This window comes from Garra rufa, chromosome 15, assembly GCF_049309525.1.
Source record: "Garra rufa chromosome 15, GarRuf1.0, whole genome shotgun sequence".
In the NCBI taxonomy this organism is placed as follows: Eukaryota; Metazoa; Chordata; class Actinopteri; order Cypriniformes; family Cyprinidae; genus Garra; species Garra rufa.
Window position 1 is genome coordinate 30,052,256 of NC_133375.1, and position 15,851 is coordinate 30,068,106.

The 15,851-nt window shown below is 35.4% G+C and overlaps 2 protein-coding genes across 2 annotated transcripts; one reads left to right on the plus strand and one right to left on the minus strand.

The window, feature by feature from the left end:
- Nucleotides 1–2,619: 2,619 nt before the first annotated feature.
- Nucleotides 2,620–4,670, plus strand: LOC141287531 (uncharacterized). Its single transcript, XM_073819693.1, has 7 exons — nucleotides 2,620–2,724; nucleotides 2,978–3,115; nucleotides 3,334–3,432; nucleotides 3,518–3,549; nucleotides 3,631–3,656; nucleotides 3,741–3,779; nucleotides 4,084–4,670. Exons 2-7 carry the CDS (start codon nucleotides 3,034–3,036, stop codon nucleotides 4,280–4,282), a joined length of 477 nt encoding a protein of 158 aa, XP_073675794.1. The 5' UTR covers nucleotides 2,620–2,724; nucleotides 2,978–3,033; the 3' UTR covers nucleotides 4,283–4,670.
- Nucleotides 4,671–4,806: 136 nt separating this feature from the next.
- On the minus strand, nucleotides 4,807–13,015 carry LOC141286814 (uncharacterized). The gene is made up of 8 exons (XM_073818919.1): nucleotides 12,504–13,015; nucleotides 12,281–12,313; nucleotides 10,644–10,961; nucleotides 10,249–10,560; nucleotides 9,857–10,171; nucleotides 8,146–8,295; nucleotides 8,012–8,067; nucleotides 4,807–5,956 (listed from the first exon to the last, which is right to left on the minus strand). The coding sequence occupies exons 1-7, from the start codon at nucleotides 12,535–12,537 to the stop codon at nucleotides 8,030–8,032; spliced, it is 1,200 nt and encodes a 399-aa protein (XP_073675020.1). The 5' UTR covers nucleotides 12,538–13,015; the 3' UTR covers nucleotides 4,807–5,956; nucleotides 8,012–8,029.
- Between the last annotated feature and the right edge of the window lie 2,836 nt (nucleotides 13,016–15,851).

Consider the following 15,851-nt stretch of genomic DNA (forward strand, 5'->3'; position numbering starts at 1 on the left):
CTTCCTCGGCTAGGATCATTTAGAGCCCTTTGAAGCTGTATTTAAACTACATTTTGGAAGTTCAAACTCGGGGGCACCATAGAAGTCCATTATATGGAGAGAAATCCTGAAATGTTTTCCTCAAAAAAGCATAATTTCTCTACAGCTGAAGAAAGAAAGACATGAACATCTTGGATGACAAGGGGGTGAGTACATTATCTTTAAATTGTTCTGAACTTTAATAGACCACAGCTACTGAAAGAGCTTCCAAACGGCAGAGACAAGAAACATTAGATGCCATCCTAGCAGGATGTAAACATGCAGAAGCTTGTCATGACGCCGCAGCCACTGAAGGAGTTTCTCAGTGTGGATTACACTCGATATCCGAGGGCGTTTAGACTTCTTGTGGGTAAAATTGATAGTACGGAATTTGGCTAAGCCTATGCTTATATCCATCGCCACCTGTAAGCTCTTTAGCTGTGGTCATTGTATCAGTATTTCATTTTTCAAGTTGTGTATTCCAAGTTGTGTTGCAGTATAAATAGCAACAGTAGCACCAGTTGCTCACCAAGTGCAACCATTGTACGTCATACTAGCGCCCCCCACAGTCCAAAATATGTGTAAAACGGTGTAATTTTTTAAACAACGTAAATCTTTCATGGGGGTTCTACTACATATTTCAGCAAGAGACATAATTTACATTATATTAAGCCATACAAGCCCAAAAAGGTTAATAATGCATTCATGCATACATTAAAAAGTGTAAATTTCAAGTGGTCATAACTCAAGAACCATGTACGTCATAAAATGGTTACTCATAGGACATAACGGTTCCCACCAGACATTTTCATCGCATTCCTACATATTACCAAAACCGCCAACTCTTGACCATGACAGAATGACCTTTAGAGTGAGAGAGAGCTGTCTTTGTGTTTTTTGCAATTCCACGCTGCGCTTCCTTCAATTCCCATTACAAAGGTTGTGTGCAAGCGTATCGACTTGCTGCCTGCAATGCTGTTCATTTTACCTTTACAGCTGGAGGTTGGGGCCAATGTGGAATGCTAATGGTGTGACATTCTGTGTTCTTGCTCAGGCTTATGGGAGCCGCTCTGGTCTAATGGGACATCATGCTATGAGTTCTGCTTATTCGCCGTGGCCGGCCAATGTGCCTAGCACAACAACGACTGTCCCTCAGGAAGTCTTGGGGAAATTGGGGGGCTTTAAAGGACGCGGGAGTCTGTAAATGAGGCTGGCCTTTGATTCAGCTCGGCTGGCTGCTACTGTAATCAGTCACCCGAGGCAACACCGTGATTACGGATGACCTTGGATCAGGCAGGAGGCCCGAATAAAATAAACGTCTAGGTCTGAGTGACGGTTGGATCCGTCTTACATTCTGAGTTTTTTTAAAACCTGCCAAGTTTACAAATGTCCTTTACTTTACACTTTATCTTAATAAATTACGTATTCCGTTTAAGGCTTTAACAAAACATTACCATGTATAATATCAGTATGCTATAAACCTTTAACTGTACCTTATTTTCTAAACTTATACAAGCACAGATTCTTTAAAATATTGATAAATTGTTGTTGACTCAAGGTCAGTACTGCCATCTAGAGGCACTGTTAATATATTTTGACTGCAGTGTACCAGAAAGATTTGTAATGTTTTTTTCAAGTCTCTTCTGCTTACCAAGCCTGCATTTATTTGATCCCAAACACATATAAAATATTTTATTATTTAAAATAACTGCTTTCAATTTGAATATATTTTAAAATGCAATTTATTCCTGTGATCAAAGCTTAATTTTTAGCGTCATTACTCCAGTATTCAGTGTCACGTGCTCCTTCAGAAATCATTCTCATATGCTGATTTGCTGTTCAAAAACATTTTTATTATTATTATTATTATTATCAATATTTATTATTAAGCTGTTTTCAATATAATACTAATATTAAAATGTTTCTTGAGAAGCAAATCAGAATATTAGAATGATTTTTGAAGGATCATGTGACTGAAGTAATGATGCTAAAAATTGAGCTTTAATATCACAGAAATAAATTAAAATATATTCAAATAGAAAACAGTTATTTTAAATAGTAAAAATATATTAATAGTAAAAATTTTACTGTTTTTTTTTTTCTGTACTTTGGATAAAATAAATGCCGGCTTGGTGGGAAGAAGAGACTTCCTTAAAATCATTAAAAATCTTACTGTTCAAAAACTTTTGTCTGGTAGTGTAATTTACAGTTTTCTACACTATCAGTAATTCTTTTTGCATTTCATAATCATGATTAACCAGTTCGGCTACCAATGAGTGTAATCTATGTTAGGCCTATACTTTCTTATTTTTTAGTTTTATTTAAAAAAATGTTTTAATTCATTTTTAATTTAATTTAAAAAAATGTTTTATTGTATTTTATTTTATTCATATTAACATAAACCATAGCGAAATGTTCGCTCACAGTATATAGGCTTATGGATAAAACACATTTTACAAAGTTTAACTGGTTGAATTATGCATAAAATAAAATAAAGTAAGTAAATAAAGATATGAATGAATGAATGAGTGAAAATAAATTCACAGATTCGCGACGTCACAGAATTGGTTGTGTTGCGGAAGTGCGTCACATTGTTTACAACTCAAACGGAAACGTGTTAAAACCGCAAGTGTAGCGTCTGATTTACCTGCTTATGTATTATATTAATGTGTCACATTCAAAGCGAGTCACATCATTGCGAACAAGGTTAGTGTACTTTTCGTTTCGAGTTAAGCCAATGCAGCTGTATTCTAGAAGATACCATATATGGAATAAGACGTTCAATACACAACGTTTCTGTTTTTAATCTATGGTTTGAAAACAAAGTTGTATTGAGTTTTTTTTTTGTTAACACGGAATTACTAAACAAATAATACCACAGAGACCTGTAGTATTTACAGTACAACAGATGCTATGCCAAATATATGTAGTTTCATTAATTTCATTTTCGGTTTCACAGATTTTTTAAAAACAAAATTCCTTCGGAAAGCCAGACGCTGCCATTCAGTGTAAATAATGGCAATGTTGAGCGGTAAATCCAACGAGGAGATCAGATGGATGCTGGATGAATACGGAATAAAACATGGTCCTGTGGTCGGTAAGTTAATAGTGTTTTGTCATTTTTATTATTAGTTTTTATGTCTATATAGTTGCCTAACGTTACATAGTTTTCATTCACTTTAATTAATTTTAGCTTTAGTAGGTTTTAGTGAGTTTTTAAAATGTCAATTTCAAGTAACCTTAGCCTTAGTTTACTATACCCATTATAGTCTTTTTATTGTCTTGTATGTGATGTGTGTGTATTAATTTCAACAGATTCCACCAGAAACCTTTATGAGAAGAAGCTGAGAGAAGCCATGGCTAAACACAGAAGAACCAAACCTCAATCCGACAGGACATTTTACAGGGAGGAGGGTAATTCAACACAAAACATGAGCTTGATACTTCTAGTATAGTCATGTAACACCAATGATTTGAACTGAACACTTTCGCCTTCCAGAGGAAGTCACCTATGTTCAGCATCGCAGACCTGTGAGTACTAACAACACTTACTAAAACTAGTTTCAGACTTAAGTTTACATGCTGACTAATGTTGCATTTCTGTTCATTTAGCAACAATATGATGATGTGAGCAACAGGTAAGTCAGTCTGAATATTATAGCAATTGAAATAATCTTATAATACAATAATAGTGAAACTAACAAGCTTTTTTGGTTTATTAGAACATGGTCTGATTATAGAGAGACGGACTACATGGATGGGTAAGACGGCTTTTTTTGTATCCACCTTCCCCCCCCATTTTTAAACTTTATGGGTCAGGTTTTCGGTCTCATTCAAACAGCTCGTTTTGCAGCTTGATATTGAAAATTGGTGTCTTACCATTTTATTTTAATTCATTATCTTAATTATCAACACACTGGTTTGTAGTGCAAACCATTTCACGGTTCACCGCATGTTATTTTTCCATGTTAAACAATAATGTGGATAGAATTATACTGAGAGTGTCACTGCCAAGGGGAGAAATAATTTTTATTAACTAAATGCATACTTTTTTTTTTTTTGAAGGCCTCCTATATATAGGACTCAAGCTGTTTACAGTAATGCATCACAAGCAAGAAACTTGCCTGAGAAAACACCTGCGAACTGTTCAACACGCTTGGTCCCAATCTGGCTACAGATATTAGTGTTTCTGATTGTATCTGGTCTTTTATACTTGGTTTTTGTAAATATGGAACCAGCAGAGCCTGTCAAAAGACTGACATAGCCCTAAACTGAATTTCTAAACCAATCAAATATTCAGCACAAAAGTGTGATTTTTGTTTTTGTTTTTAACATACTACAGTGTATTTTAACTTCTTAAATGTCGGTTATTTTGTGTGTGATGTTTTATCAAAGTAACACTGTGACTCTTTTGTGAATATAAAGGAAGTGGGTGCTACAGGATGCACCTGTTGAAATATTATTTTTAAGATCTTTTTTTGTTCCTTGGTCAAGATACAATAATTGTCCATTGTAATGGTGCATTACATTCTACAGTACTTGGCGGTAATTATTTTACAGTTGGTAATAAGCTATTTTTCCATTTTAATATTTGTAGGAATTCGGAAAGTATCACTTTTGGGTTTGGGTCATACTCTGAATTATATGCATTTGAAATAATGGAGCTAAATTAGATGTCAGAATTGATTTCTGATGATTTGTGATTTAAAAACTAAAGGTTTTATGAAAAGGAACCTTTTAGATGCATGTGAAAATGAAGTTTAAAAAAAAAACAGTTAAAACACTATGCATGTTAAAAATGTGATTTTAGTTTTTAATGGCAAAATAAAAGTCTACAAATTTTATAACGTACCAAAAACTGCAACAAAACAACAACCATAATTCTCCACATTGCAAGACATGGATGTAACAGGAAGTGACAGCTGTGTTTTGCACACCTTTTTATTATTATTTGAGCATTTTGCTCATTTACTGTTGTTTTTAAGGGTACAAAACTGTATAAATGTTTTAAACTGAACAAGTTTCAAATCTTGGTTATTTAGAAACAAACATTTGCTTGTTTCAAATGGAGTGTATATACTGTACTGAAGTGTTTGTAGCTATTTTCTTGGCTTTGCTAGACAATAGTAGTGCTGCTTAATGTTTGGTGTACGCCTATAATTCACACTAAACTATTACTGTTATTAATTATTGTTCATATTTGTAAACACAGGGATTATTTCCTGTGCTGTTTTAGAAATGCGTCAGAGGATTTGTTCTTTTTTCTGGTAAGCATAACCTCAGATCTAGTGTATAATGCGTTCTGAGAACCCACTTTCATTTCAAAGAGAACAAATGAACAAACCAGGTAAAGTACACAATGAAATAATACTTTCACGTTCCAGTAGTGACCTAATATGATATAGAGGTTGTTCTTAGGCTGTCTGTCCCTGTTCCCACCTGTGATTAACCAAAAAAATAAGATCTTAAAAAAAAACTGTAGTAGAAAAACAATAAATATGTCATTTTAAATTATAAAGCCCCTTAGAGAATACAAAGAAACTAAAGAAGAAACCCAAAAACATCTCACAGTTTTACAGTCTTTACCTGCAACAATATGGGAAGACCTCAGGATGGGTCAGACATGGTACCTCTAAAAAACTCAAAAGCCCTTTTTAACCTTGTTAGTGCAACAGCTTGTGTTGTCATGTGACCTCCCTTCAAGTCTAGTGCTGTCAGCATTCACTTACAAAGAATACAAATCTCCCTTCTCCAGTAACATTAAAAGAAAAACCTCTGACCAACGACAATCGAAATGTGTTTCTCTGTAACTGACAGAGAATGGCAGATAGTAGGAAATGGTGGTTTCTGTGGTTCTTCAGACTTGGGTCTTCCCTTTGGTTTGGACGGGCCACTGAAACACCAACCTCGGGTTCACCAAGTGACCAGTTTCTTGTTGCTGAAAGTACAAAAACATACAAAAATCAGCACACAAATGCTATTTTCTTACATTCTGCCTCATTACTTTGTCTGGTGTCTGTGCCTTTTCTCTTCTAAAGTGTAAAAGAAAGTAAAAAAATGTCTTTGTACTTGTTGTTAAACAAGTGTTTAAACTAGAGTTTTAATGCCTTCACACAAGCACTCGTCAACATATGCGTCTACTGTTTCCTTTCAGACTGTGAAACAATAGCTTGGACCAGAATTGCCACCCTGTAGACAGAAATTCATAGCAAAAAAAGTGCACATGTAAGCTGTGCATATACAGGTCCTTCAAGTTCATTTTTTTCTGTAATGTACTGATAAACATTAGACTTTCATATATTTTAGATTCATTACTACACAACTGAAGTAGTTCAAGCCATTTATTGTTTTAATATTGATGATTTTGGCATATAGCTCATGAAAACCCAAAATTCCTATCTCAAAAAATTAGCATATTTCATCCGACCAATAAAAGAAAAGTGTTTTTAATCCAAAAAAAAGTCAACCTTCAAATAATTGTTCAGTTATGCACTCAATACTTGGTCGGGAATCCTTTTGCAGAAATGACTGCTTCAATGCGGCGTGGCATGGAGGCAATCAGCCTGTGGCACTGCTGAGGTGTTATGGAGGCCCAGGATGCTTCGATAGCGGCCTTAAGCTCATCCAGAGTGTTGGGTCTTGCGTCTCTCAACTTTCTCTTCACAATATCCTACAGATTCTCTATGGGGTTCAGGTCAGGAGAGTTGGCAGGCCAATTGAGCACAGTAATACCATGGTCAGTAAACCATTTACCAGTGGTTTTGGCACTGTGAGCAGGTGACAGGTTGTACTGAAAAATGAAATTTTCATCTCCATAAAGCTTTTCAGCAGATGGAAGCATGAAGTGCTCCAAAATCTCCTGATAGCTAGCTGCATTGACCCTGCCCTTGATAAAACACAGTGGACCAACACCAGCAGCTGACATGGCACCCCAGACCATCACTGACTGTGGGTACTTGACACTGGACTTCAGGCATTTTGGCATTTCCCTCTCCCCAGTCTTCCTCCAGACTCTGGCACCTTGATTTCCGAATGACATGCAAAATTTGCTTTCATCCGAAAAAAGTACTTTGGTCCACTGTGTTTTATCAAGGGCAGGGTCAATGCTAGCTAGCTATCAGGAGATTTTGGAGCACTTCACGCTTCAACTTTGCATTTAGAGTCAGAGCCATGTTACAAGTGTTGTATCATATTACAGTTCTTATTTTTTTATAAAAAAAACTTTTTATATATTCTATTAATATTAATAATATTGTATTCTATTGATGTTGATTTTACTAGTAATATTCTAATCTGTATTCTACCTCAATTGATCATTGTTTGGAAAGTATTTGTCATGTTCTGACAATAAACCATAAATAATAATTAACTATGTGGTTTTTCTTTCATTCAGGAGTAAAATCTGCCTTTAATATTGGTAGATATAAAGATTTTACATTTATCGTGATAATTATCGATATCGACTGATATGAAAAAAATTATCGTGATAATTTTTTTTTGCCATATCGCCCAGCCCTATCGGGCGATAAAAAAAAATACCGCCGTTAATCTATTCTCAAAGTTGGGTTGGGAGCTGGGTCTAAACTACGTAAGATATGATGACTTCCACCTTGATATTTTAGCGCGGATGACGTATACCTAGTTGAATTGCACTGTAGGAGGCGAGAACGAGTCTTCAACTTCTGTGAAATTACCACATCAAATGTGCAAACATGGATGCAGTTATGAAGCCGCTTCAGGGCAGGTGCGATGCTAGACCCTTTTTACTCGAAAGACTTACTTTTAGTCATTATTTGGGTAGCACACATATTCTGAAAATGCCTTCAGCAGAATTCTAGTTAGCCATTTTAATCTAGATTAATCTAGATTTAATTTAGATTAATCTATATTAAAAAAAAAATAATCTATGCCCACCCCTAATAAATAAATAAATATATATATATACATATATATATATAAAAATAAAGCTTAAACAAAAAACAACTCACATTACCTTCTTTTTAAACTCCCATTATTTTATTGTCAATGCAATGTATGTGTTGTCAACACCTGTAATAAAAATATAACTTGTCAGTTTAAAAAAAAAACACATTATTAAATATTTTTTGAAATCACATAACTACTCACAGGTCCTGCTTTCTCGCTCCAGTTCAGTGGGTTTGCTCACTCTCTTGCAGTACACTTTGGCAACAATCAAAATGACACACGTCGCCACCACAAACGTCAATCCGGACACTAGTAAACTGATGACCACTGGGCTCATCACGGGATCCACTTCTGAGATTCAATAAAACAGCAAACCAAATTAGAGTCAAATGCATAAATGTCAGAAAAGGGATAGTTTATCCAAAAATGATACTTTTGTCATTACTCAACTTCATGTTGTTCCAAAACTGTAAGACCTTTTTTCAGCTTTGGAATTAAGATATTTTTGATGACATCTAATAGCTTTCTGACCCTGCAACTGACACGTTTAAGGTCCAGAAAGGTAGAAAGGACATCGATAAAATAGTCCATGTGACATCAGTGGTTCACCCTTAATTTTATGAAGCTATGAGAATACTTTTTGTGAAAAGAAGTAGCTAATAGCTTCATAAAATTTCAAAATGACAGTCTCCTTACTACCTTTACCATGAGTGTGGTAGTTGTGTTGCCGTCTATGCAGGGTCAGAAAGCTCTCAGATTTCATCAAAAATTTCTTAATTTGTGCTCTGAAGATGAATGAAAGTCTAATGGGTTTGGAACGAGATGAGGGTGAGTAATAATGACCGAATTTTTATTTTTGGGTCAACTATGCCTTTAAAGTATCTATTCTGCCACCTGATTAAAAAAAAAAGTATCTATGCGTATTAAAGCTTGTTTCTGCCAACTGATAAAAAAAGTCAATTGTGATCTCACAATGCCGACATTTTCCCTCCAACAGTTTTTTTTTTTTGCAAAAAAAGGTTATTGTGAATTTTTATCTTTACCTCCTCAGAATTACAAGTTTGTCTCGCAATTCATTATGAGTTTATATGACTTTTTTCCTCTAAATTCTGAGTTAATCTCTTGCAATTCTGACTTTGTTCTCCAAATTTCAAGTTTATATCTCGCAATTCTCACTTTGTTCTCCAAATTCTGAGTTTTTATATCCTGCAATTTCTAATTTGTGCTCCACATTCTGAGTTTATATCTCACAATTCTGACTTTGTTCTCCAAATTCCTTTTATATCTCGCAATTTTAACTGTGTTCCACATTCTGAGTTTATATCTCGGAATTTTGACTGTGCTCCAAATTCTGAGTTTATACCTTGCAATTATGATTGTTTGTCCTTCATAATTTTGAGTTTACATCTCATAATTCTTTAGTTCAAGTAAATGTTTCATTTTTTATTAACCCCTTAGAGTTCCTGTCAAACTTAATAATGCAAAAAAAATAATGCAAAACGTCCCGCTGGTGGAACGTTGGAACACTAAGGGGTTAATAACTTTTTATCTCTGAATTTTCTTCTCATTATTCTGAGTTATATCTCACAATTCTTTGTTCTTGTAAAAATGTAACTGCAAGTTTTTATCTTGCAAAATAGTCTGACTTAAAATAATAAGATAAAAAGCTGCATTTTGTTTTATTCTGTGGAGGAAACAAGTTTCCATATGAGTGTAAAGGATTATCAATATTATATTATTAAAAAAAGAAAGAAACATACATGGATGAATTATTTAGAACCTAGATGGAATAAAAAAATAGAATGTTCATTTCATGTCAACTTCAAGAGAACAGTTGCTAAGACTTTTATTTTGTGCTGTATAGGTAGTTTTAAACATCTCAGTACACCTGGGCTGGAAGCACAAAACTCACCTCGAATAGAGATGGGTAAAGGCTGACTCTCCCTGGAGATAAATGTGCGCTCTCCAGTCTGGACCTTGTAGAGACAGCAGTAGTAGCCCTCATTATTGGACTGGGCATTGGAGAAGGTAAAGGTGACGGAGGGAGCGAGGGCTGGCAGAGAGTGGCGGACGGTCCCGTTGGGCCGAATGAGCCGCAGCTGAAAGGATCCTCCAGGATACTGAGGCTGAGTGGAGCAGGTGACGTTAAAACTGTGACCCCTGATGACCCAACCCGGCCGGGCCTCAGGAGATGTGTTGTACCAGATTTGGGGAGTGTGAATCTCCACTGAGAACAAGTACAAGAAAGGTTAGTCTGAGACTTTTAGCTCTCAAATACAAGCTTAGGCAGCAGATGTGACTTACAGACTGTGATGTTAATGAAGTTGCTGTGTGGAGAAAATCCTGAAGGAGCGTTTCCCAGTTTGGTGTGTATCCTGTAGAGACAGCTGTAGCTGCCCTGGTGGGAGAATTCCAAGTCTGACAGGGTCAGATCCACCGTCATTTGTCTGGGATCGGCTCTCTGGGTCACAAGCGGAGTATCCACACCTCTTTTGTACAGATGGAAGTCAATGACGGACTGCCAGTATGGGGCGGTGCATTTAAAGTGAACAGCCTCTCCAGCGGAATAGGTGTAGAAGCGAGACTGAATTGACAAGGTGGGTGCCAGAAGTTTTCCTGGTTGGGAAAACAATGATAAACAACTACAAACAAACACAGGTTGTATAAAACAAATACAAATCTTTGAAACGCTCTCGTACCAGTGCACTCCACTCCAGCATCCTCACTGTGCGTACACACGTATTCATTGAGGGTGCGTTCGCACAGATCCAGGGCAAACTCGTCACCCGAGCATTTCACATTCCTCCACAACACCTCTCCGCCGGCCCGTCCGAAACGAGCGCCACTTGGAATGTCCAACACGAAGCCGCAGTCGAGCTCTCTACAGACCACTGCGGCATCCTCCAGATCCCATCCACGCTGGCACACGGTGCCCCACTGATGCCCATGACGCACCTCCACTCTACCCAAACACCGCTCATTTGGTTTTTCATTCACAAGTCTGGTGATCGGTTCGTCTGTGGAAATAATGGGAATGAGCCAGTGTTGTTATCCTTAGCTGACATTATAACTATTTCAAGTACTAAAAATTATTAATAATAAAGCTGAAATAAAACATAAAAACAATTAAAGACTATAAACTTGATATAATAAATAAAAATGTTTAAAATACTAATATTACAAAAGTTACAACTTAGATTATAAATTGATATATTGAGATGAAACTGAATAGAAACATAAAAACCCAAAACCTACACTACTAGTCAAAAGATTTTAAAAAATATATATATATATATATTTTTATAATTTCTTCTTCTCACCAAGCCTGCATTTATTTGATCCAAAGTACAGCAAAAACAGCTAACTTTGGAAATATTTTTTACTTTTTAAAATAATGTTTTTTATATGAATATATTTGAATGTGGAATTTATTCCTGTGATCAAAGCTACATTTTTAGCATCATCACTTCAGTTTCCAGTGTCACATGATCCTTCAGAAATCATTCTATGATTATTATCAATAATTAAGTCAGTTGAGTACTTTTTTTTTTTTTAGGATTCTCTGGTGAATATTTGGAGAAGATCCAAAGATTTATCTGATGACAAAGACATGTATGTTACAAAAGATTTCAGAAGAATTATGTTTTTCTTAACTTTCTATTCATCAAAGAATTCTACTCGGCTGTTTCCAACATAATAATAATTTTAAAAAGTTTTTTTGAGCAGCAAATTAATATTAGAATAATTACTGAAGGATCAGGTGACTGGAATAAGGATGCTAAAAATGAAGCTTTGAAATCACAAAAATAAATTACATTTATATATTCAAATAGAAAATAGTTATTTTAAGACTTTACTGTTTGGATCAAATAAATGCAGGCTTGGTGAGCAGAAGAGATGACAAAAGATAACAAAACTGCTCAAACTAAAATGAAAACTGATAATATGAAAATAAAAGCTCATTTAAAATACTAATAAGTAATATAACAATAGCATGATGTTAGGATTATTAATAAATGACTTAATTATTTTTAGAATTAATAATTTTATTTATTTATTGTAAAATAAATATATAGTGTTCAACTAATGTAAAGTCTATATTTTCTAGAGATTATTAAACTATTTTGGCTTAAGTACAGTAATTCAATTTTGCATACTTTAAAATGTATCAGAATGTTATGCTTAATATTTTTTTCAGACAGTATAATTAAGTCTCTATACCTGAAAATAGTCTGTTTTTATAATTTAGGAAGAAGGCTATCATGTTTGGGAGTCTCTGACATATAATAATGTGAAAATCCTTACTGTACACAACATCATAAAGTCATTAACTCACCAAAGGCATAAACAGCAACAGCAACAGTGCATCCTGTTAAAAAAGACACAAGTTAAAGGTTTGTTATACTATTAACATATTCTAAAATGTACAAATATTTCGCTTGTTTTTAGCCTTTTTTGGTTATATGCAGTTGTGCATGGATCATACTAGGTTTGCAGCTGCTTACAATGTTCAGGTTTCCTTTAACATATAGTTCTTATAAGTAATACATTTTACTAACCAAGCATTACCAGGACCATAAGAATCCTCGACATTGCAGATTTCCCATGTAATGCAAATGCCAGGGCTTTAGGCTCATTTAATAACTAAATGTCTCTGTCAATGCCAGCAATCTAAAAGCTGACGGTTCCAGTGAGGAGAACCAGGAGCAAGTTGATGCATAGCACTTCAGTCTCCTCAGCTAGCTGGCTAACTAGCACTTCTCAATGCATAAACGGTTCCTGCTCACCTCCATGTGCTCGATACAAATACATTATCTATCATAACTCATGCATAAAAGTCGAAAATAGCACATAACAATTTGTTAACATAACACAGAAGCTGTAGAACCGGGCGGCTAATATGCTAACGTTGCCCTAAAGTAAATAGAGTTATCCGTAAAGCGAGATAAAATAAATACCGATGTATTTACAAAGCATAATCAAATGAATCTGTAGTCGGTAATGTTTTGTGAGTTGGTGTTCCTCGAGAGTACGGTAATCCCAAGAACAGCGTCATAATGCAGACTGGCGACGTCCGATTCGTGAACGAATCGTTCTTTTGAATCGGATCTTTTCAGTCAACTGCTCACTCACAAACGACTCACAAGAGCATTTGCAGTGAAGCGAGGATTTGTCTGATGGTTGGAAAAGTTACTTTTGATTACCAAAACACACATGAAACAAAGTGTGTTTTTAATAATTGAATTATTACAAACTAATATTTAAACATCAAAAAGATTTAAATAAATGACCTCGTTTCTAAATGAGTTGAAACATGAAAAATGACACACTAAATTACATTAACACCCTTGTTAATAAATGTAATAAACAGCATGTACTTGCTGGAACGCCAGTGTTTCAAGGACCACGTGATGACGTACACGTCGCACGCAAAGGAATCAAACCGAATTGTCTTTTCAACCGATTCTTTGAAGTGAACTGTTCATATGAGTCGACTCGCGGTAATGAGTCAGACGTGCCATTATTCAGATGTACATGTTTTTACTGTTCTGCGACGTTGCGCAAGATCTGCGTACAAAACGTTCACGCTGATTTGCCTCAAGGTTTAAAACAATTTTAGACTTTTAGACATGAAAAAAGCTTCAACACAGACACATTCAGAGATACAATTTAACGACACCATAAATTAAATATATCGCCGAGCTATGAGATCTACAGTACTGAAATTTTATGAATCCATTTTACAATTGAAATATTGTCAACTAGTAGGCTATAACTGGAACATTACTATAACTTTTATAATAAGGGTTGGTGAACAGTTTTGACAACTATTCAGAGGTAAGAAATTTTGTGAATGAGCTTGTGGCGACATCATGTGAATAAAATGAGAACTACACTGTATATTTTGCTAATAATTAATACATTTATGACGGTATTTATTAATCTTTGTTAAAAATTAGTTAACAGAAATACAACTGTTTGTCATGTGACACTAAAGTCTGGAGTAATGATGCTGAAAATTCAGCTTTGCCTCAGTAATAAATCAAATCACTTTTATTGTCATATCACCACAGCACCTGTGCCTATAGGTGAGTGAAATTCTTGGGAGCGAGCTCCAGACAGTGCAGGGACAATTTACATAGAAACAGTTACATACCTACAGGATTATACAGAGTGACAATTTGCAATATATACATACTTACATACATAAATACATACATAGTACACACAGTGTATGATTAGACATATTTACAGTTAGCAAGTTGAGCTGTATTTTCAAGAAATGTGCAAAAGAGGTATTATTTATATGAAATTGGGCAGAAGAGAGATTGGGGAGGATAGCATAGTGCAAAGATTTCAGTGCAATTATAAACATATATTATTCATATTGTAAATGTGCAAATAGAGCAGAGTGTGATGCTGCAGATGGTTTGTATGTCCCACTCACCTGTGTGTAGCACACTCAGATTCCACGAAGGAAGATTGTCAACAGTGCAAAGGTGCAGTGGATTATGTATAGATTGGATATGCAAGGACATGGATGTGTATTGGATGGTTTACAGTGTAACAGATATATTATTGCATTAAGTGCAATGTGTGCATAGAGTCCAGTGATAAAATTATATTTTAAAGAACATTAAAATAGAAAAACTGTGTTTTAATTTGCAATAATATTTCACAATATTACTAAACAAATGCAGCCTTGATCAGCATAAGTCATTTGAAAAAAACAAAACATAAAAAATCTTACTGATCCCAAACTTTTGAATGCCAGTGTACAATACAATGTTACAGAAAGCTAAAGCATAAAGTTTTATGGAAAAAAAAAAAAAAAAAAAACATTAAAACGGTTGTTTTTACAAATTTCAACCTCAAGGTGGGAGTCAAACAAGACTTCAAAGTTTATATTTGTCATGCAAATATGTTTGTGAATGACGTTGTAAATAAGCTCAAACAAACTTGTTCCTTGTTCATTTCATGTTCCCTATTCAAATCGTGCAAAATGTCCCTCATTTTAAGTACAGTCGTGGCCAAAAGTTTTGAGAATGACAAATATTAGTTTTCACAAAGTTTGCTGCTAAACTGCTGTTGTTTCTGTGATGTACTGAAATATAATTACAAGCACTTCATACGTTTCAAAGGCTTTTATCGACAATGACATGACATTTATGCAAAGAGTCAGTATTTGCAGTGTTGGCCCTTCTTTTTCAGGACCTCTGCAATTCGACTGGGCATGCTCTCAATCAACTTCTGGGCCAAATCCTGACTGATAGCAACCCATTCTTTCATAATCACTTCTTGGAGTTTGTCAGAATTAGTGGGTTTTTGTTTGTCCACTCGCCTCTTGAGAATTGACCACAAGTTTTAAGATCTGGGGAGTTTCCAGGCCATGGACCCAAAATTTCAACGTTTTGGTCCCCGAGCCATTTAGTTATCACTTTTGCCTTATGACACGGTGCTCCATCGTGCTGGAAAATGCATTGTTCTTCACCAAACTGTTGTTAGATTGTTGGAAGAAGTTGCTGTTGGAGGGTGTTTTGGTACCATTCTTTATTCATGGCTGTGTTTTTGGGCAAAATTGTGAGTGAGCCCACTCCTTTGGATGAGAAGCAACCCCACACATGAATGGTCTCAGGATGCTTTACTGTTGGCATGACACAGGACTGATGGTAGCGCTCACCTTTTCTTCTCCGGACAAGCCTTTTTCCAGATGCCCCAAACAATCGGAAAGAGGCTTCATCGGAGAATATGACTTTGCCCCAGTCCTCAGCAGTCCATTCGCCATACTTTTTGCAGAAGATCAATCTGTCCCTGATGTTTTTTTTGGAGAGAAGTGGCTTCTTTGATGCCCTTCTTGACACCAGGCCATCTTCCAAAAGTCTTGGCCTCACTGTGCGTGCAGATGC

Excerpts from the sequence above, each read along its gene's own strand:
- LOC141286814 (XM_073818919.1), bottom strand. The coding sequence starts at position 12,537 with ATGTCGAGGATTCTTATGGTCCTGGTAATGCTTG. Across the intron at positions 12,314-12,503 it reads TATGGTCCTGGTAATGCTTG|GATGCACTGTTGCTGTTGCT; the intron begins GTTAGTAAAATG and ends CTTTTTTAACAG. Across the intron at positions 10,172-10,248 it reads CTTCATTAACATCACAGTCT|TGGAGATTCACACTCCCCAA; the intron begins GTAAGTCACATC and ends ACTTGTTCTCAG.
- LOC141287531 (XM_073819693.1), top strand. The coding sequence starts at position 3,034 with ATGGCAATGTTGAGCGGTAAATCCAACGAGGAGATCAGATGGATGCTG. Across the intron at positions 3,116-3,333 it reads AAAACATGGTCCTGTGGTCG|ATTCCACCAGAAACCTTTAT; the intron begins GTAAGTTAATAG and ends TAATTTCAACAG. Across the intron at positions 3,550-3,630 it reads ATGTTCAGCATCGCAGACCT|CAACAATATGATGATGTGAG; the intron begins GTGAGTACTAAC and ends CTGTTCATTTAG.